This window comes from Somniosus microcephalus, chromosome 6, assembly GCF_052327205.1.
Source record: "Somniosus microcephalus isolate GS21.2 chromosome 6, FLI_Smic_1.0, whole genome shotgun sequence".
NCBI classification, from domain to species: domain Eukaryota; kingdom Metazoa; phylum Chordata; class Chondrichthyes; order Squaliformes; family Somniosidae; genus Somniosus; species Somniosus microcephalus.
The window spans coordinates 11592143-11613290 of NC_140992.1; the positions used below are offsets into that span (position 1 = coordinate 11592143).

A 21148-nucleotide genomic window follows, 5' to 3' on the forward strand; every position below is an offset into this window, starting at 1 on the left:
GCCGCGGCCGGGTGCAGGCAGCTCCTCCTTAACGGAAGGAGGAGGCCTGCACTTCCCGAGCCTGCCGCACCGCATCGGGTGCCGCAGCGCCGGAATTGCGGCGCGAAACGGCAGTTAGCGCCGATTTACCGCCGCAAAGACCCTTCAGTAGCGCCGGCAGCCGTTTGGGCGCGGCCCTGCTGAATTTTTGGCGCGCGCAGGGGGACTTAGCGCCGGCACTAACTTCTGGCGCTAAAGCCCTGGCTAAGCCAAAACCCAATTTCTAGGCCTATGAGTCATGTTTGGTAGAGATTGTTGGTGGGTGAGTGATGGGGTGTGGTGCAGATGGAGGGATATGGCATTTGAAGATAAATTCACTGACCTTTACCACTCGTGTGAGGTCATTAAACTTCTTCCTGCATTGCGTCCACGTCCTCAGGGCTATACTGCTGGCGTTCACCACAGCAGCTATCTGCCCTCATTGGATTTTAGACATTTGCCTGGAGGGCCTCCTGGCTCCCTGTGGAAACAGGACCTCTCTCCTCGAGTTGACCTCGTGTACCACGGCCTCCTGTGCTGCACCGGAGAACCTTGGCACACGCTCTTTCCCCTATTGCGACATCATTGTTTTTCTTTCCTCCTCTCACTCTCTTCCCCAGCCAGTTGAATGAGCTGCTGCAGGCAGAATGCACCTCCCCTTTAAGAGGTGCAGACTGCCTTTAAGAGGTGCAGACTGCCTTTCAGAGGTGCAGGCTAGCTTTAAGTGGTGCTAGCCTCGCACGAACTTGGGCCCCCTGCTGAGCGTTCAGCCACTCGGCAGCTGTTCAGCGCTGGGCTGAAAGTCGCAATCTTGCGAATCAGCAGGCGGCATGAAGCTCGCGTGCTGCCTGCATTCCTTCGAATGGGCGTGGGGCGATCGGGCATCGCAATCCCTGCACCCGTTTTCGTGGGCAAACAAATTTCTCGGCCCATATCTGGTCATTGCTGTGCGCAGATTGGCTGCGGCATTTCCTGCAGTGACTACACTTCAAAAAGTACTTCATTGTCTGTGAAGCTGTTTGGGGCGTCCTGAGGTTGTGAAAGGCGCTGTAAGTCCTTTCTTTATGAGGTAACTGAGCTGAAGGATTATAGGTTATGGCCTGACTCCACAATGAGGTTGGAAAATAAGACCCTGCACTGGTAACAAACCAAGGCTTCTTAAAACTCTCCATGTTCTCCAGGTGCTGCGGTCAGCTGCCGATTGGTCGTGTGGTATTAAATATCACGAAGAATCTATTCACAACGCTTACGTACACGTGATCGAAAACAGCAAACACTACATCTACATCGAGGTGAGTGCCAGCCCCACACTGGGAGCGCAGTTCCTCATCACTGAGTACATGCGCTCACGGTCAGCGTCCTGGGAGGCCGTTTGTGCCCGTGTACTGGGGAGAGGCTTCGTGTCATTCCTGATTTGGGCATTATTCTAGGATGTAGGAAGTCATACACTGTCTACAGTACACAGCGCGTACACTGTACAAGAACATAAGAAATAGGAGCAGGAGTCGGCCACCCGGCCCCTTGAGCCTGCTCCGCCATTCAATAAGATCATGGCTGATCATCGACCTCAACTCCACTTTCCTGCCCGATCCCCATATCCCTCGATTCCCCTGGAGTCCAAACATCTATCGATCCCAGCCTTGAATATACTCAACGACTCAGCATTCACGGCACTTTGGGGCAGAGAATTCCAAAGATTCACAACCCTCTGAATGAAGAAATTCCTCCTCATCTCAGTCTTAAATGGCCGACCCCTTATCCTGAGACTGTGACCCCTAGTTCTAGACTCTCCAGCCAGGGGGAAACAACCTCTCAGCATCTACCCTGTCAATCCCCCTCAGAATCGTGTATGTTTCAATGAGATCACCTCTCATTCTTCTAAACTCCAGAGAGTACAGGCCCAATCTACACAATCTCTCCTCGTAGGACAGCCCTCTCATCCCAGGAATCAATCTAGTGAACCTTCGTTGCACCGCCTCCAAGGCAAGTATGTCCTTTCTTAGATAAGGAGACTAAAACTGTGCCCAGTACTCCAGGTGTGGTCTCACCAAAGCCCTGGACAATTGTAGCATATACAGTACACAGCGCGTACACCATATACATGACACAATGTCTACATAATGGTGAGTTGAAGGGAGGAGGGGATGGACAAGCGGCCACAAGCAGAGGAATACGGAGATCTCGGAAGGTTGTAGGGCTGGGGTGAGGGGCGAGGCCATGCAGGGATTTGAAAACAAGGATGAGAATTTTAAAATTTGAGATGTTGGTAGACCAGGAACCAACGTAGGTTAACGAGGTGAGGGGCTGATGGGTGAACGGGACTTGGTGCGAGTTAGGAGACGGGCAGCAGCGTTTTGGATGAGCTGAAGATTACGGCGGGCGGAAGATGGGAGGTGGGCCGGGAGAGCGTCGGAATAGTCGAGTCTGGCGGGGGCAAGAGCACGGACGAGGGTTTCAGCAGCGAATGTGAACTTTGTAGAAGGACTGATAACGGCAGGGCGGTCTGATAGCGAGCGGCTCTGAAATGGGTTGCGGGTGGGGATCAATGCCTCACAGACTCGGTGAAAGGAAAACTTGCGTAAAACAACTTGCTCATCTTTTCTCCTTTTTCTTTTACCCCGCTTTGTGTCTGATCAGAACCAGTTCTTCATCAGCTGTGCTGATAACAAGTACATCTACAATAAGATTGGCGACGCCATTGTTCAGCGAATCCTGAAAGCCTACAGGTAACAGTCGTCCCAAAGCACTTCGCAGCCAATGAGGAACTCGTTGAAGTGCAGTCACTATTGTACTGTAGGAAACGCAGCAGCCAATATCGCACAGCAAGCTCCCACAAACAGCAATGTGATAATGACCAGATAATCTCTTTTTGGTGATGTTGATTGAAGGATAAATATTGGCCCCAGGACTCCCGGGAGAACTCACCTGCTTTTCTTTGAAATAATGGCCGTGGGATCTTTTACGTCCACCTGAGAGAGCACAGACGGGGGTCTCGGTTTAACGTCTCATCCGAAAGATGAGTGCTGAGGCAGAGACAGGCACAGTGTGGGCAGAACTCTCCGCCGTCACTGCCATTTCACTAACGGCGGGCATGTGAAACTCTCCCACAGCGTCTGCCTCTGTATAGCACTGGAGCACAGGAACAGGAGGAGGCCATTCAGCCCCTCCAGCCTGTTCCGCCATTCAATGAGACCGTGACTGATCTGTATTTAACTCAATCTACTCGCCCTAGTTCCATAACTCATAACGCCTTTACCTAATAAAAATCGATCAATCTCAGTTTTCAAAGCTCCAATTAACCCCCAGCCTCAACAGCTTTTTGGGGGAGAGAGTTCCAGATTTCCACCACCCTTTGTGTGAAGAAGTGCTTCCTGACATCACCCCTGAACGGCCTGGCTCTAATTTTAAGGATACGCCCCCTTGTTCTGGACTCCCCCCACCAGAGGAAATAGTTTCTCTCTATCTACTCAATCAACCCCTTGAATCATCTTAAGCACCTCGATTAGATTACCCCTTAATCTTTTATACACAAAGGAATACAAGACGAGTCTATGCAACCTGTCCTCATAATTTAACCCTTTTAGCCACGGTATTATTCTGAACTGGGGTACAGTACTGGTGGGTACAGGTCTGTCACTGTATAACACTGGGGTACAGTACTGGTGGGTACGGGTCTGTCACTGTATAACGCTGGGATACAGTACTGGTGGGTACAGGTCTGTCACTAACACTGGGGTACAGTACTGGTGGGTACAGGTCCATCACTGTATAACACTGGGGTACAGTACTGGTGGGTACAGGTCTGTCACTGTATAACACTGGGGTACAGTACTGGTGGGTACAGGTCTGTCACTGTATAACATGGGGTACAGTACTGGTGGGTACAGGTCAGTCACTGTATAACACTGGGGTACAGTACTGGTGGGTACAGGTCTGTCACTGTATAACACTGGGGTACAGTACTGGTGGGTACAGGTCTGTCACTGTATAACACTGGGGTACAGTACTGGTGGGTACAGGTCTGTCACTGTATAACACTGGGGTACCGTACTGGTGGGTACAGGTCTGTCACTATAACACTGGGGTACAGTACTGGTGGGCACAGGTCTGTCACTGTATAACACTGGGGTACAGTACTGGTGGGTACAGGTCTGTCACTGTATAACACTGGGGTACAGTACTGGTGGGTACGGGTCTGTCACTGTATAACACTGGGGTACAGTACTGGTGGGTACGGGTCTGTCATTGCGTTGTAACTGAGGCAGTAATTGCATCTCCATGGCAATCGGCGCCACTTCTACCGGTATTTGCGCTTGGCCTGCCTTTTGACTGGACTGACCCTCCCTTAGAAATCTGTGACGAGGCTTCTCCAGCCACGGTCCCAGCACTGTGACCTGTGAACCCTGGGATTCCCGCCCAGGAAACCCAGGCAACTCAGCAACAACCACTTCCATTTATATAGCGCCTGTAACACCGTAAAACGTCCCAGGGCGCTTCACAGGACCGTTAATCGGACAAAATTTGACCCCGAGCCACGTATGGAGATATTAGCGCAGGTGACCAAAAGCTTGGTCAAAGAGGTAGGTTTTAGGAGCGCCTTAAAGGAGGAGAGAGAGTTAGAGAGGTTTAGGGAGGGAATTCCAGAGTTTGGGGTCCAGGCAGCTGAAGGCACGGCCGCCAATGGTGGAGCGATGGAAATTGGGGGATGTTCAATAGGACAGAATTAGAGGAGCGCCGAGATCTTGGGGGGGGTTGTAGGGCTGGAGGAGGTTATAGAGATAGGGAGGGATTTGAAAATAAAGATGAGAATTCTAAAATCGAGGCATTGCTGGATCGGGAGCCGATGTAGGCCAGCGAGCGCAGGGGGTGATGGGTGAACGGGACGTGGCACGAGTTAGGATCCGGGCAGCGGAGTTTTGGATGAGTTGATGGTTACGGAGGGTGGAAGGTGGGAGGTCAGCGAAGCTCTACTTGTGCTTTATATTTCTAATCAACTGGTTTGTCCTGTTTCAATGTCTCGGTCCTGGAGTTTGGGAATGGGAGCTGCCTTTGTGCTGTCGCACAATTCACAGCTCCGAGCTGTCGTGCTCTCAAGCGCCCGGGGTCGCTGCTAATTAATTGGACCGTGGGTTTAAAGTTTTCATCAGGCTGCCCCTGAGACCCAGTGTTGTGTGATTAACCGTCCCACAGAGACAACAGACTGTCGCCTGTGAAAGAGAAATCCAGGAACTTACTCTGCCTCTGTTGACTTTCAAACAATTGCGCAAAGTAAACAGGGCGGATTCCAGAGCCTTTCCAGGTAAACAGAACCACCCTCCCAGGCCGAATTGTTGGTTTAGCCTTGTGCTGGTTAAAGAAAGAACGCGCATTTCTACAGCGCCTTTTGTGACCTCAGGATCTCCTAGCCAATGAAGCACTTTTTGAAGTGTGGTCACTTTTGTAATGTAGGAAACACGGCAGCCAATTTGTACACAGCAAGATCCCACAAACTGCAATGAGTTAATGACCAGATAATCTATTTTTAGTGATGCTGTTTGAGATTAAATATTGGCCAGGACCACCGTCCCTTTAATACCATGTGCTTCTATTTTCCAATTAAGTCTGTTATGAGGTACTTTATCAAATGCCTTTTTAAAGTCCATATGTACAGCATCGACTGCACAACCTTCATCAACCCTCTCTGTTACTTCATCAAAGAACTCAGTCAGGTGAGTCAGACACGATTTGCCTTTAACAAATCCGTGCTGGCTGCCCCTTAACCCATACTTCTCCAAGACAGAATTAATGTTGTCCCGGAGAACACCCCCTGCTCTTCTTCGAAATAGTGGCCCTGGGATCTTTTACGTCCACCTGAGAGAGCAGACGGGGCCTCGGTTTAACGTCTCATCCGAAAGACGGCACCTCCGACAGTGAGCAATCCCAGCACAGAGCCCCGGGGCGCATCTCACTCAGAATTATCCTCCCGCCTCCAGCCAGGACACATTGGTTGTTCTTTACCCAAGTTTTGCTCCACGTCCCGCCCTCCCCCCCGCCCAAAGCTTTAATTAGTGATTGTTCATGTGGAACTTAATCAATTGGCCTTGCTGAGGTTATTACACAACACTGACAGGATTACCAGAGTTAATTAGAGCTGGTTATTGTACAGATAATCCTCCAATTTGCCCTTGGTTATTAACTTCATTATTTTACACGGAAGGGAAGTTAAACTAAAGGCTTGAAGTCCTCAGCAGGTCGGGCAGCATCTGTGGAGAGAGAGACAGAGTTAACATTTCAGGTCGATGACCCTTTGTCAGAACTGGAATGTTACACCCCTATTCAAAAAAAGAGAGGGATGAACCTTGTAACGACAGGCCAATCAGTCTAACATCAGTCGTGGGAAAACTACTGGAGCCCATTCTCCTGGACAACATTTTGCGGATGATACAAAGTTTGGCAACATAGCAGACAGTGAGCGGGACAGTAGCAGACAGTGAGCGGGACAGTAGCAGACAGTGAGCGGGACAGTAGCAGACAGTGAGCGGGACAGTAGCAGACAGTGAGCGGGACAGTAGCAGACAGTGAGCGGGACAGTAGCAGACGGTGAGCGGGACAGTAGCCGACAGTGAGCGGGACAGTAGCCGACAGTGAGCGGGACAGTAGCCGACAGTGAGCGGGACAGTAGCAGACGGTGAGCGGGACAGTAGCAGACGGTGAGCGGGACAGTAGCAGACGGTGAGCGGGACAGTAGCAGACGGTGAGCGGGACAGTAGCCGACGGTGAGCGGGACAGTAGCCGACAGTGAGCGGGACAGTAGCCGACAGTGAGCGGGACAGTAGCCGACAGTGAGCGGGACAGTAGCCGACAGTGAGCGGGACAGTAGCAGACAGTGAGTGGGACAGTAGCAGACTTCAGGAGGACACAGATACACTGATACCATTCTAGTAAATCTCCTCTGCACCCTCTCCAAAGATCAGCAGCTTTCCAATCCACTTGGACCTCCTCAGTGTCCAATAACTCCCTCATTATGGCCGTCAGTGCCTCTCACAAATCTCCTCACTGACCCCTCTCAACACACTGGATAAATAATGTCTAAGCCTGGGGGTTGAGTTTTACGTGTCAGCCGTGGCTCAGTGGGCAGCACCCTCGCCTCTGAGTCAGAAGGTTGAGGGTTCAAGTCCCACTCCAGAGACTTGAGCACAGAAATCTAGGCTGACACTGCAGTACAGTGCTGAGGGAGTGCCGCACTGTCGGAGGTGCCGTCTTTCGGATGAAACTTTAAACCCAGGCCCCGTCTGCTCTCTCAGGTGGATGTAAAAGATCCCATGGCACTATTTCGAAGAGCAGAGGAGTTCTCCCTGGTGTCCTGGGGCCAATATTTATCCCTCAATCAACATCACTAAAACCGATTATCTGGTCATTATCACATTACTGTTTGTGGGAGCTTGCTGTGTGCAAATTGGCTGCTGTGTTTCCTACACTGGAACAGTGACTACACTTCAAGAAGTACTTCATTTGGCTGTAAAGTGCTTTGGGACGTCCGGTGGTCGTGAAAGGCGCTGGAGAAATGCAAGTCTTTTTCTTTTTTTAAGCCCTTTCAGCTTATCTGTGACATCAATCTCATTGATATCCAAGTCTTGAATTACTTTTGATTTGGAGGGAGGGAGCAGGCGGGGGGAGGAGAACGTGTTGTTTTTATCTTCCTTTGCCAGAGCTAGTGATCAATCTCCTATCTCTTCCTGGACTGAGATCAGTGAATCAGTACATTTCCGATACTGGGGCGAGTTGAGGTGCGCTAGGACCCAGGAGGTGCCACCGCCGGCTCCCAAAAGGCTCGGCAGAGCCACCTGCAGGTGGTAGGAGGGCACAGCAGCATTTCATTCAGTTTTTTAAAGATTCAAAACTAGTTTAAATATTCCGACACTGCCCAAAGCTCCATGAGACTCAGTTGGAGGATTGCTCCATCGTGTGGAGGAGGTGTTGCGGCATCAGCTGTTTATTTGTATTAAGAAACCTTTTGTGTTTATGTGGCAGGAAACAGGCCTAGAATCATACAGCACAGTGGGAGGCCATTCAGCCCGTCGTGTCTGGTGCCAGCTCTTTGAAAGAGCTCTCCAATTAGTCCCACTCCCCCCCCCCCCCCGCTCTTTCCCCACAGCCCTGCAAATTTTTCTTTTGTAAGTATTTATCCAGTTGCCTTTTGAAAGTTACTATTGAATCTGCTTCCACCGCCCTTTCAGGCAGCGCGTTCCAGATCACAACAACTCACTGCGTCTCCTCATCCCTCCCCTCTCGTTCCTCTGTGTCCTCTGGTTACCGAGCCTCCTGGCAGTGGAAACAGTTTCTTCCTTATTCACTCGATCAAAAACCCTTCATAATTTTGAACGCCTCTATTAAATCTCCCCTTAACCCTCTGCTCTAAAGGAGAACAACCTTAGAAACATAGAAGATAGGAGCAGGAGTAGGCCTTTCGGCCCCTCGAGCCTGCTCCGCCATTCAATGCGATCATGGCTGATCATCCAAACTCAGTACCCTGTCCCTGCTTTCTCCCCATATCCCTTGATCCCTTTAGCCTTAAGAAATATATCTAACTCCTTCTTGAATATATTTAATGAACTCCAGTCTCTCCACGTAACTGAATTCCCTCAACCCTGGTACCATTCTAGTAAATCTCCTCCGCACCCTCTCCAAGGCCTTGACATCCTTCCTAAAGTGCGGCGCCCGGAATCGGACACGATACTCCAGCTGAGGCCTAACCAGTGATTTATAAAGGTTCAGCGTAACTTCCTTGCTTTTGTACGCTGCCTCTATTCATAAAGCCCAGGATCCCGTGTGCTTTTTTTTTTTAACAGCCTTCTCAACCTGTCCTGCCACCTTCAGATATTTGTCTACGTACAACCCCCGGGTCTCTCTGTTTGAGCCAGTCGGTTGAACAGTCTGCATGGTTTGATGGTGATTTATTTTATTTGTACAGGGAAAAGCAGAGATTTCGTGTCTACGTGGTGACTCCCCTGATGCCGGGATTCGAAGGAGACATCTCGACGGGTGGAGGGACTGCAATCCAGGCCATCATGCACTTCAACTACAGGTAGGCTTCCATGCACCGTAAATTTCAGCTCCTCCCAAGTTCGGCTGCCCCGTGTCCCGACTCGCACCGAGTCCCGTTCACCCTTCACCCCCTGTGCTTGCTTGACCTACATCGGCAATGCTCCGGCAACGCCTCGAATTTAAAATTCCCGTGCTTGTTTTCAAATCCCACCATGGCCTCATCCCCACCCTATCTCTGTAATCTCCTCCAGCCCTACAGCCCTCCGAGATCTCGGCGCTCCTCCAATCCTGGCCTCTTGCGTATCCCCGATTTCAATCGCTCCGCCATCGGCGGCCGTGCCTTCAGCTGCCTGGGCCCCAAGCTCTGGAATTCCCTCCCTAAACCTCTCCGCCTCTCTCTCCTCCTTTAAGACTCTCCTTAAAACCTACCTTTCCTGTCCTGATATCTCTGTATGTGGCTCGGTGTCGCATTTTGTTTGATTACAGGCGCCAAATGCTCTTGCCATATCTCGCTCGTGCCCATAATCGCAAGCGCATGGGTGCGAGCTATTCGACCATGGGGGAGGCGCCACACAGCTAAGTACTCACATCAACGCGCACATTTCCAGTCAGGACAGCAAACAGGAGCAGCAACCTTTGCTGCTTCTCCCCGACCCCGACCTCGACCCCCCCCCCTGCCCACCCCCCTGCCCCCTCACCCTCTCCTGGCCTCAGGGAACTAAGGCTAATTGCAGCATCCCAGCTGAGGTCAACCAACTCGGCCCAGATCAGTGATGGAACCCGAGACACTCCTCGTGTGTGTGGCCCAGCTGCCAACTGCACACCGTGTCAGCCGGGCCCCAGTGGGCAGCATGCTCGCCTCCAAGTCAGAAGGTCAGGGGTTCCAGCCCCACTCCAGAGACTTGAGCCTCATAATCCAGGCTGACACTCCCAGTCCATTCCCGAGGGAGCGCTGCACTGTCGGAGGTGCCGTCTTTCAGATGAGACGTTAAACCGAGGCCCCATCTGCTCTCTCAGGTGGACGTAAAAGATCCCACGGCCACTATTGGAAGAAGAGCCGGGGGAGTTCTCCCCGGTGTCCTGGGGCCAATATTTATCCCCAAACCAACATCAGATGATCTGTTCATTATCAAATTGCTGTTTGTGGGAGCTTGCTGTGTGCAAATTAGCTGTCACATTTCCTACATTACAACAGTGACTACACTCCAAATAGCACCTCATTGGCTGTAAAGCATTAGAGACGTCCAGAGGTGGTGAAAGGCGCTATAGAGATGCAAATCTTTCTTTCTATAAACTTAATCCACGATCACAACCCCCCCTCCACTCGCCCCGGAGCAGAGAATCCCCACTCCGAGGAAGCGCAGGTTAGAGACCGGGGTGCATCACTGAAGCCCAATCCTCCGCCCTGGAGATTGAGTCGTTCACTCGTCTACCAGTTCCACCTCTGGCCCGGCCTGGACAGGCTTTGTGAAGATTATCGTCTCATGAAATTCCACTTTTATCCCCCACAGGACGATCGCAAGAGGAGAATACTCGATCATTGAACAGCTGAAGAAAGAGAGTAAGTCTGGTCATCAGTCAGTGTCCAGTTGGACTGGTCGCCAGTCGGTGTCCAGTCGGACTGGTGCAGGGGTGAGGGGTGATCGTGTCCAGAGCAGGGAGAGAGCGGCACCCTCACTCCAGTTCCGGTTGCTGGGGGCAGGGACACGTGTGGGGGAGTGTGGGGCGTGGGGGCGTGTGTGGGGGGAGGGGGCGTGTGTGGGGAGGGGTGATGTTTCCTGTAAATGTCTCTGCTCACTATTTCCTGCACTAAATCACCAAGCGTTACCCAATTGGATTACTCTTGACTTTAGGCAAACAGCCGTTTTTCACATCGCCAATATTTTTATAACTAATAAATGAAAGTGTCAGGACAATCCTAGAGTGTTGACAACCCGACCCAGCATCTCAAGCAGTGGTCATTCTTTATGTGTAAGCCTGGATGCAGAGTGTCGGCAGGCTGTTTGACTCTGGGAGGCTGATATGGCCTGACCTCCATACCATTGGACTATCAATCGCAGGTCATTAGTTCACAGGTCAGGTGTTGGAACCTTGGCTGCTTTTAATTTTACGAAATTAATTTTTTTAATTCATTCTTGGGATGTGGGCGTCGCTGGCAAGGCCAGCATTTATTGCCCATCCCTAATTGGCCTTGAGAAGGTGGTGGTGAGCCGCCTTCTTGAACCGCTGCAGTCCGTGTGGTGAAGGTGCTCCCACAGTGCTGTTAGGGAGGGAGTTCCAGGATTTTGACCCAGCGACGATGAAGGATCGGCCGATATATTTCCAAGTCGGGATGGTGTGTGACTTGGAGGGGAACTTGGAGGTGGTGGTGTTCCCATGCGCCTGCTGCCCTTGGTCTTCTAGGTGGAAGAGGTCGCGGGTTTGGGAGGTGCTGCCGAAGAAGCCTTGGTGAGTTGCTGCAGTGCATCTTGTAGATGGTACACACTGCAGCCACGGTGCGCCGGTGGTGGAGGGAGTGTTAACCTCCTCTTCACTTCTCTGCACGGAACCTGGCACCAGGAGCTTGCATTAAATGCCGTGTATATGCCTCCCCCTGCAGTGAATTAACTCCCCCCCTCTCTCTCTCTCTCTGACCTGGCAGTGGAGGATCAGTGGATGAATTATTTCTCGGTGTGCGGGCTCCGGACTCACGTGGAGTTGGACGGACGGTTGCTCACGGAACTCATCTATGTCCACAGCAAGATGCTGATTGCAGATGACAACACAGTCATTATCGGTGAGTGAGACCCAAGTGATGCACTATCAATTGCTACAAAAGACTGGAGATTGAGTAAGTAATAAACAGGCTTTTATTACCAAAGAACAGAGCATGCCTCTTGGGGTTGCCTGGTATCCAAAAGGGCCGGAGGCTTCTGAGCAGCGACCTTTATACCCAGCCATGAGGGTGGAGCCAGGGGCGGAGTCAGCTGAGGCATGCACAGACAAGTACAACAATACTAACAACAGTGGTTTACCACATTCACCCCTTGTTTAGAATTGAGTCCGGCGGGGTGAAGTGCACTAAAAATTTGTGTACTGAAGTCTATCAGGAGGCCTTGTAAGCCGTCCTGAGCGTCGCAGCAGCGGCGGTGATGGTGCAGCATCCAACGGTGAACCCGGTGTCTCGTTCAGAGGAGGTGTAGCAGGTGGCGGACCCTGGGGCTGCTGCATGCCGTCTACAGGGGTCAGAGCATGGGTAATGGGAGGTAGCGATGGTGGTCTCTCAGAGGCACCCGAAGGTGCGAGGTCTCGTGCGGGGACTGTGTCCTGGGGGTAGGCAGGAGTAGCGGTGGGTGGCGAAGAGGGTGTTTCAGGAGCACCTGCAGGTGCGAGGTCTCGAATGGAGACTGTGTCCTCCCGCCCGTCCGGGTACACCACGTAAGCATACTGCGGGTTAGCGTGGAGGAGGCTCACCCTCTCGACCAGGGGGTCCGCCTTATGGGTCCTCACGTGCTTCCGCAGTAGGACGGGACCTGGAGAAGTCAGCCATGTTGGTAGCGAAATCCCCGACGTGGACTTCCTGGGGAAGGAGAACATTCTCTCGTGAGGAGTGGCATTGGTGGGTGTACAGAGCAGCGACCGAATGGAATGGAGCGCCGCAGGGAGGACCTCCTGCCAGCGGGAGGTCGGAAGGCCCTTAGATTTTAAGTTTAAAAGGACTGCCTTCCAGACTGTCGCATTCTCCCTTTCCACCTGGCCGTTACCCCGGGGGTTGTAGCTGGTGGTCCTGCTTGTAGCAATGCCTCTCGCGAGCAGGTACTGCCGAAGTTCGTCGCTCATAAAAGATGAGCCCCTGTCGCTATGGATATAGCTAGGGAAACCGAACAAGGCGAAGAGGTCATTCAGACATTTAATGACCGTGGTACTGGTCATGTCCAAGCAAGGGATGGCAAACGGGAAACGGGAGTACTCATCAATTATATTGAGGAAGTACACATTGCGGTCAGAGGAGGGGAGGGGCCCTTTAAAATCGATGCTCAGCCGCTCGAAGGGGCGCGTGGCTTTGATCAGGCTCGCTCTGTCTGGCCTATAAAAATGCGGCTTGCACTCGGCACAGATCTGGCAGTTCCTGGTCATGGTCCTGACCTCCTCGATGGAGTAGGGCAGGTTACGGGATTTGATAAAATGGAAGAACCTGGTGACCCCCGGGTGGCAGAGGTCATTGTGGAGGGTCTGTAGCCTATCAACCTGCGCGTTGGCGCACGTACCACGTGATAGGGCATCTGGGGGCTCATTGAGTTTCCCGGGCCGGTACAAGATATCGTAATTGTAGGTGGAGAGTTCGATTCTCCACCTTAAGATCTTGTCATTCTTGATTTTGCCCCGCTGCTTATTATGAAACATAAAAGCCACTGAACGCTGGTCAGTGAGCAGGGTAAATCGTTTTCCGGCCAGGTAATGCCGCCAATGTCGCACGGCTTCCACAATGGCCTGGGCCTCCTTTTCGACAGAGGAGTGTCGAATCTCGGGGCCCTGGAGGGTCCTTGAGAAAAAGGCCACGGGTCTCCCTGCCTGGTTAAGGGTTGCAGCTAGGGCAAAGTCGGATGCGTCGCTCTCCACTTGAAAAGGAAGGGACTCATCCACAGCGTGCATTGTGGCCTTCGCAATGTCTCCTTTTATGAGAGTGAAGGCTGCACAGGCCTCTGCTGTCAGGGGGAAGGAGGCGGACTTGATGAGGGGTCGGGCTTTATCCGCATAGTTGGGCACCCACTGCGCATAGTAAGAGAAAAACCCCAGGCATCTCTTCAGTGCTTTCTGGCAGTGGGGGAGGGGGAGCTCCATAAGGGGGCGCATTCTATCGGGGTCTGGGCCGATGACTCCGTTCTCCACTACGCAGCCAAGAATAGCAAGGCGCGTAGTACGAAACATACATTTGTCTTTGTTGTATGTGAGATTCAGCCGCTGGGCCGTCCGGAGGAATTTCTCTAGATTAACGTCGTGGTCCTGCTGGTCGTGGCCGCAGATGGTGACGTTGTCTAGATATGGGAAAGTGGCCTGGAGCGCGTTCTGGTCAACCATCCGGTCCATCTCCCGTTGGAAGACAGAAACTCCGTTGGTGACGCCGAAGGGAACTCTGAGAAAGTGATAGAGCCGACCGTCAGCTTCAAAAGCTGTGTACTGGCGGTCCTCAGCCCTGATGGGGAGCTGGTGGTATGCCGACTTCAGATCAATCGTCGAGAACACCCGGTATTGTGCTATCTGATTGACCATGTCAGATATGCGGGGGAGTGGATATGCATCCAGCTGGGTGTAGCGGTTGATCGTCTGGCTGTAGTCAATAACTAGGCGCTGTTTGCCGCCAGCCTTCACCACCACCACTTGTGCTCGCCATGGGCTATTGCTGCTCTCGATAATCCCTTCCTTCAGGAGTCTCGCTACCTCGGATTTAATCCCCGGCACTGTAACGCCTACTTTTGGTAGCGATGGGCTTACAGTCGCGGGTGAGGTTAGCGAACAAGGAGGGGGGGGAGACTTTAAGGGTGGAGAGGCTGCAAATGGCGCGCGGCGGGCGATTTAAAAACTGCTGGCTGCAGACTGTGAGAGGGGGGAGGGGTCCACCATACGCTAAAGTGACACTCTTAAGGTGGCACTGAAAATCCAACCCCAGTAGGACGGCAGCGCAGAGATGGGGCAGGACCAGAAGTTTAAAATTTTTGTATTCAGTACCCCGCACTGAAAGAGTCACCATACAGTAGCCACCGACGTCCGCTGACTGGGCTTTGGAAGCCATAGAGATGCGATGACGCGTCGGCAGGACCGGGAGAGAGTAACTGCGCACCGTGTCGGGGTGTATAAAACTCTCCGTGCTCCCGCTGTCAAAAAGGCAGGTAGTGGCGCAGCCGTTTACCGTAATGTCCATCATGGACCTGGACAGTTGATGCGGGAGAGATTGATCCAGCGTCACGGAAGCCAGCGTATGTTCAAGCGTGTCGATGCGGTCGTCCGATGAGGCGGTGGTGGAGTCCGGGTCCCCCGTAACCAAAGTCGGAGGCGTCCAAGATGGCGGACAAAATGGCGGCGCCCACGGTCCCCACGCGGCTGGGGGAGCCCAAGATGGCGGACAAGATGGCTGCGCCCACGGTTCGCACGCAGCGCTGCTGGCGTTAGCGGTCTTCCCTTTGCAGGCGCTAACGTAGTGACCTTTCTTCCCGCAGCCGGAGCAGGTAGCATTCTTCGCGGGGCAGCGTGCTCTAGGGTGTTTAGCTTGGCCACAAAAATAGCATTTTTGTGCCTTGGACATCGCTGCAGCAGTTGGAGGTGGCGGTCCCATGGCCCAAGATTGCGGCGTCCACGGCGCGGGGTGATGAGGGGAGAAAGCGTCCATATTTCTGTGGGCCGCGTCGAGCGAGAGCGCGAGGGACACTGCCTTTGTCAGGTCTATTTCACCCTTCTCCAGCAGCCTCTGCCGGGAGTAGTCGGACCTTAGACCCGCAACGAAAGCGTCTCGTATCAGTCCCTCCGCATGTGCCGCGGCCGATACTTCCTTGCAGTCGCAGCCGCGTCCGAGTACCCGCAGTGCCCGTAGGAAGGCTTCCACCGATTCCCCGGGCTGCTGTCTGCGAGATCTTAAAAGGTGCCTGGCATAGACCGTGTTAACCGGGCGTGCATACTGCCCTTTCAGTAGGTCGATAGCCGCCGCGTAGGTCGTCGCATCTTGGATTAAAGTATAGACTTGGTGGCTCACCTTCGAGGCCAGGATTTTCAGTTTATTTTCATCAAGAGTCACGGTCGAGGCTTCCAGATACGCCTCAAAGCAACGCAGCCATTGTGCGAATTTAGTCGACGAACCCGCTTCTTGGGGGTCTAGGTCCAGGCATGTTGGTCTGAGGGCTCGCAGCAGCGCCTGCTGCTCAGCGTTTTGCGCCATCGGTTGATCAGCATCCGCAGCCAACATTTAACTTTGGTAATAAAATTGATGCACTATCAATTGCTACAAAAGACTGGAGATTGAGTAAGTAATAAACAGGCTTTTATTACCAAAGAACAGAGCATGCCTCTTGGGGTTGCCTGGTATCCAAAAGGGCCGGAGGCTTCTGAGCAGCGACCTTTATACCCAGCCATGAGGGTGGAGCCAGGGGCGGAGTCAGCTGAGGCATGCACAGACAAGTACAACAATACTAACAACAGTGGTTTACCACACCAAGTTACTCTGATCCTGCAAGATGTGGGAGGGGAGGGAGGGGGGCATTGCACAGTGACGAGTCTTATAGCATGGAAGGAGGCCATTTGGCCCGTTGAGTCTGTGCCAGCTCTTTGCTAGAAAAATGAGTCCAATTCTATCCAGTTCATAGAATCGCACCGCAGGGAAGGAGGCCATTCGGCCCATCGTGCCTGTACCGACTCTTTGAAAGAGCTCTCCAATTAGTCTCGCTCTCCAATTAGTCTCACTCCCCCTGCTCTTTCTCCAGAGCCCTGCAAATTTTTCCTTTTTAAATATATATCCAATTCCCCTTTGGAAAGTTACTATTGAATCTGCTCCCACCGCCCTTTCAGGCAGCGCATTCCAGATCACAACAACTCATTGCGTAGAAAACAGTCTCCTCATCTCCCCCCTGGTTCTCTCTCTGCCATTATTATTGAGACTGGTAACCGGTTTTACACAACTGATGGTCTTTCTGGGCCACTGCAGAGGGCAGCTAAGAATCTGCCACTTTGGTGTGGGTCTGGAGATTCCTTCCCTGAAGGGACATCAGTGAACCAGATGTGTTTTTTTTAACAATCTGACAGCTTTTCTTTTTCATTTCCGGAGTTATTTATTTTAAACTGAAATCAGATTCTCAAAACTGCCGCGGTGGGATTTGAACCCACGTCCTCTGGATTACGAGAGCGGGAACACGACCACATCCTCCGGCAGTTGGAAAAGAAAGGAGTGACTTGAGAGAGATTACAAGAATCGTTCGGCGTCTGCGGCCCTGAACAGTGTCTGGGAGCTGGTATTGTCAGCCAGTGCTCGTGCAGTGGCTTCACCAGCTGGGAGTGAACCAACATCCCATGGGATCTCCCCACTTCTTTTTAGGCAGTCCCTTGGAACCGAGGATGACTTGCTTCCACATTAAAAATGAGTTCTCAGGTGACTGATGAGTCCAATGCGGGACCTACAGTCTCTGTCACAGGTGGGGCAGACGGTGGTTGAAGGGGCGGGTGGGTGGGGTGCTTGGGTTGACGTGCGCTCCTTGCGCTGCCTGCGCTTGGCTTCCGCTTGCTCCCGGCGAAGAGACTCGAGGTGTTTGGCGCCTTCCCGGATGCTTCTCCTCCACTTTGTGCGGTTTTGGGGCCAGGGATTCCCAGGTGTCGGTGGGGATGTTGCACTTTTTCAAGGAGGCTTTGAGGATGTCCTTGAAGCGTTTCCTCTGCCCACCTGGGGCTCTCTTGCCGTGCCGGAGCTCCGAGTAGAGCGCTTGTTTTGGGAGTCTCGTATCGGGCATGCGGACAATGTGACCCGTCCACCGGAGCTGATCGAGCGTGGTCAGAGCTTTGATGCTGGGGATGTTGGCCTGAGCGAGAACACTGACGTTGGTGCGCCTATCCTGCCAATGGATTTGCAGGATCTTGCGGAGGCAGCGTTGGTGGTACCTCTCAGTGCTTTGAAGTGCATCTGTGCAGCTTAGATTCGCCCCGTCGTGCCGGTGTTGCTGTGGAACACTGCCAAGCTTTATTGCTGGGGATAAATCGCCACCCTTTTTTATCCCCCTGGTGAGAACCGCCAAGGTTGCGAGTGTTCCTGTGGTTTAGGGCTGTGAATATGCCGGGGCGTGGCAGAGGCAGATTGAGACTGAGAGACTCGTATCGCTGCCTGCTTTACCCCAACGATCAGGGGAAAGGGGTGGGATATTAGCCGCTAAATGTGATCATTTTTACCTCACTTCGTAGTTTCTCTGCTCGCCAAAACAAAAAATGTGAACTTAATAAAAACAGAAAATGCTGGAAACACTCAGCATGCCAGGCAGCATCTGTGGAGAGAGAAACAGAGTTAACGTTTCAGGTCGATGACCCTTCGTCGGAACTGGTTCTCAAACTGCCCGGGTGGGATTTGAACTCGCGTTCTCCGGATTATTAGTCCAGGCCTCTGGATGACTAGTCCAGTTCTGACCTGAACAGTTAACTCTGTTTCTCTCTCTCCACAGCTGCTGCCTGACCTGCTGAGTGTTTCCAGCATTTTCTGTTTTTATTTCAGATTTCCAGCATCCGCAGTATTTTGCTTGTTTTGGTGACGAATCCGAGTGCTGATACAGTCTCGGCACCCACGAGGGGATGTTAATCCCAGCTGCTGTGCGGAAACTGGGCAGGTGAACAGTTAGAATCCCCCGGCACTGGTTAGATACAGAGTAAAAGTTCCTCTGTACTGTCCCATCAAACACTCCCAGGGCAGGTACAGCACGGGTTAGATACAGAGTAAAGCTCCTTCTACACTGTCCTATCAAACACTCCCAGGGCAGGTACAGCACGGGTTAGATACAGAGTAAAGCTCCCTCTACACTGTCCCATCAAACACTCCCAGGGCAGGTACAGCACGGGTTAGATACAGAGTAAAGCTCCTTCTACACTGTCCTATCAAACACTCCCAGGGCAGGTACAGCACGGGTTAGATACAGAGTAAAGCTCCCTCTACACTGTCCCATCAAACACTCCCAGGGCAGGTACAGCACGGGTTAGATACAGAGTAAAGCTCCCTCTACACTGTCCCATCAAACACTCCCAGGGCAGATACAGCACGGGTTAGATACAGAGTAAAGCTCCCTCTACACTGTCCCATCAAACACTCCCAGGGCAGGTACAGCACGGGTTAGATACAGAGTAAAGCTCCCTCTACACTGTCCCATCAAACACTCCCAGGGCAGATAGAGCACGGGTTAGATACAGAGTAAAGCTCCCTCTACACTGTCCCATCAAACACTCCCAGGGCAGATACAGCACGGGTTAGATACAGAGTAAAGCTCCCCCTACACTGTCCCATCAAACACTCCCAGGGCAGGTACAGCACGGGTTAGATACAGAGTAAAGCTCCCTCTACACTGTCCCATCAAACACTCCCAGGGCAGATACAGCACGGGTTAGATACAGAGTAAAGCTCCCTCTACACTGTCCCCATCAAACACTCCCAGGGCAGGTACAGCACGGGTTAGATACAGAGTAAAGCTCCTTCTACACTGTCCTATCAAACACTCCCAGGGCAGGTACAGCACGGGTTAGATACAGAGTAAAGCTCCCCCTACACTGTCCCATCAAACACTCCCAGGGCAGGTACAGCACGGGTTAGATACAGAGTAAAGCTCCCTCTACACTGTCCCATCAAACACTCCCAGGGCAGATACAGCACGGGTTAGATACAGAGTAAAGCTCCCGCTACACTGTCCCATCAAACACTCCCAGGGCAGGTACAGCACGGGTTAGATACAGAGTAAAGCTCCCTCTACACTGTCCCATCAAACACTCCCAGGGCAGATACAGCACGGGTTAGATACAGAGTAAAGCTCCCTCTACACTGTCCCATCAAACACTCCCAGGGCAGATACAGCACGGGTTAGATACAGAGTAAAGCTCCCCCTACACTGTCCCATCAAACACTCCCAGGGCAGGTACAGCACGGGTTAGATACAGAGTAAAGCTCCCTCTACACTGTCCCTTCAAACACTCCCAGGGCAGGTACAGCACGGGTTAGATACAGAGTAAAGCTCCCTCTACACTTTCCCATCAAACACTCCCAGGGCAGATACAGCACGGGTTAGATACAGAGTAAAGCTCCCCCTACACTGTCCCATCAAACACTCCCAGGGCAGGTACAGCACGGGTTAGATACAGAGTAAAGCTCCCTCTACACTGTCCCTTCAAACACTCCCAGGGCAGGTACAGCACGGGTTAGATACAGAGTAAAGCTCCCTCTACACTTTCCCATCAAACACTCCCAGGGCAGGTACAGCACGGGTTGAATACAGAGTAAAGCTCCCTCTACACTGTCCCATCAAACACTCCCAGGGCAGGTACAGCACGGGTGAGATACAGAGTAAAGCTCCCTCTACACTGTCCCATCAAACACTCCCAGGGCAGGTACAGCATGGGTTAGATACAGAGTAAAGCTCCCTCTACACTGTCCCATCAAACACTCCCAGGGCAGGTACAGCACGGGTTAGATACAGAGTAAAGCTCCCTCTACACTGTCCCCATCAAACACTCCCAGGGCAGGTACAGCACGGGTTAGATACAGAGTAAAGTTCCTTCTACACTGTCCTATCAAACACTCCCAGGGCAGGTACAGCACGGGTTAGATACAGAGTAAAGCTCCCTCTACACTGTCCCACCAAACACTCCCAGGGCAGGTATAGCATGGGTTAGATACAGAGTAAAGTTCCTTCTACACTGTCCTATCAAACACTCCCAGGGCAGGTACAGCACGGGTTAGATACAGAGTAAAGCTCCCTCTACACTGTCCCACCAAACACTCCCAGGGCAGGTACAGCATGGGTTAGATACAGAGTAAAGCACCCTCTACACTGTCCCATCAAACACTCCCAGGGCAGGTACAGCACGGGCTAGATACAGAGTAAAGCTCCCTCTACACTGTCCCATCAAACACTCCCAGGGCAGGTACAGCACGGGTTAGATACAGAGTAAAGCTCCCTCTACACTGTCCCCATCAAACACTCCCAGGGCAGGTACAGCACGGGTTAGATACAGAGTAAAGTTCCTTCTACACTGTCCTATCAAACACTCCCAGGGCAGGTACAGCACGGGTTAGATACAGAGTAAAGCTCCCTCTACACTGTCCCACCAAACACTCCCAGGGCAGGTACAGCATGGGTTAGATACAGAGTAAAGCACCCTCTACACTGTCCCATCAAACACTCCCAGGGCAGGTACAGCACGGGCTAGATACAGAGTAAAGCTCCCTCTACACTGTCCCATCAAACACTCCCAGGGCAGGTACAGCACGGGTTAGATACAGAGTAAAGCTCCCTCTACACTGTCCCATCAAACACTCGCAGGGCAGGTACAGCACAGGTTAGATACAGAGTAAAGCTCCCTCTACACTGTCCCATCAAACACTCTCTGGCAGGTACAGCACGGGTTA

General features: G+C 52.3%; 1 protein-coding gene across 2 annotated transcripts in view; it reads left to right on the plus strand.

The window, feature by feature from the left end:
* Nucleotides 1-21148, plus strand: part of LOC147115452 (phospholipase D1-like) — a 162609-nt gene that overhangs the window by 116687 nt on the left and 24774 nt on the right. For both annotated transcript variants that reach the window (XM_085989716.1, XM_085989715.1), the window contains 5 exons: nt 1200-1310; nt 2656-2744; nt 8969-9082; nt 10554-10603; nt 11684-11818. In XM_085989716.1, coding sequence (XP_085845842.1) covers nt 1200-1310; nt 2656-2744; nt 8969-9082; nt 10554-10603; nt 11684-11818 — 499 coding nt within the window. The remainder of the gene's footprint in view (nt 1-1199; nt 1311-2655; nt 2745-8968; nt 9083-10553; nt 10604-11683; nt 11819-21148) is intronic.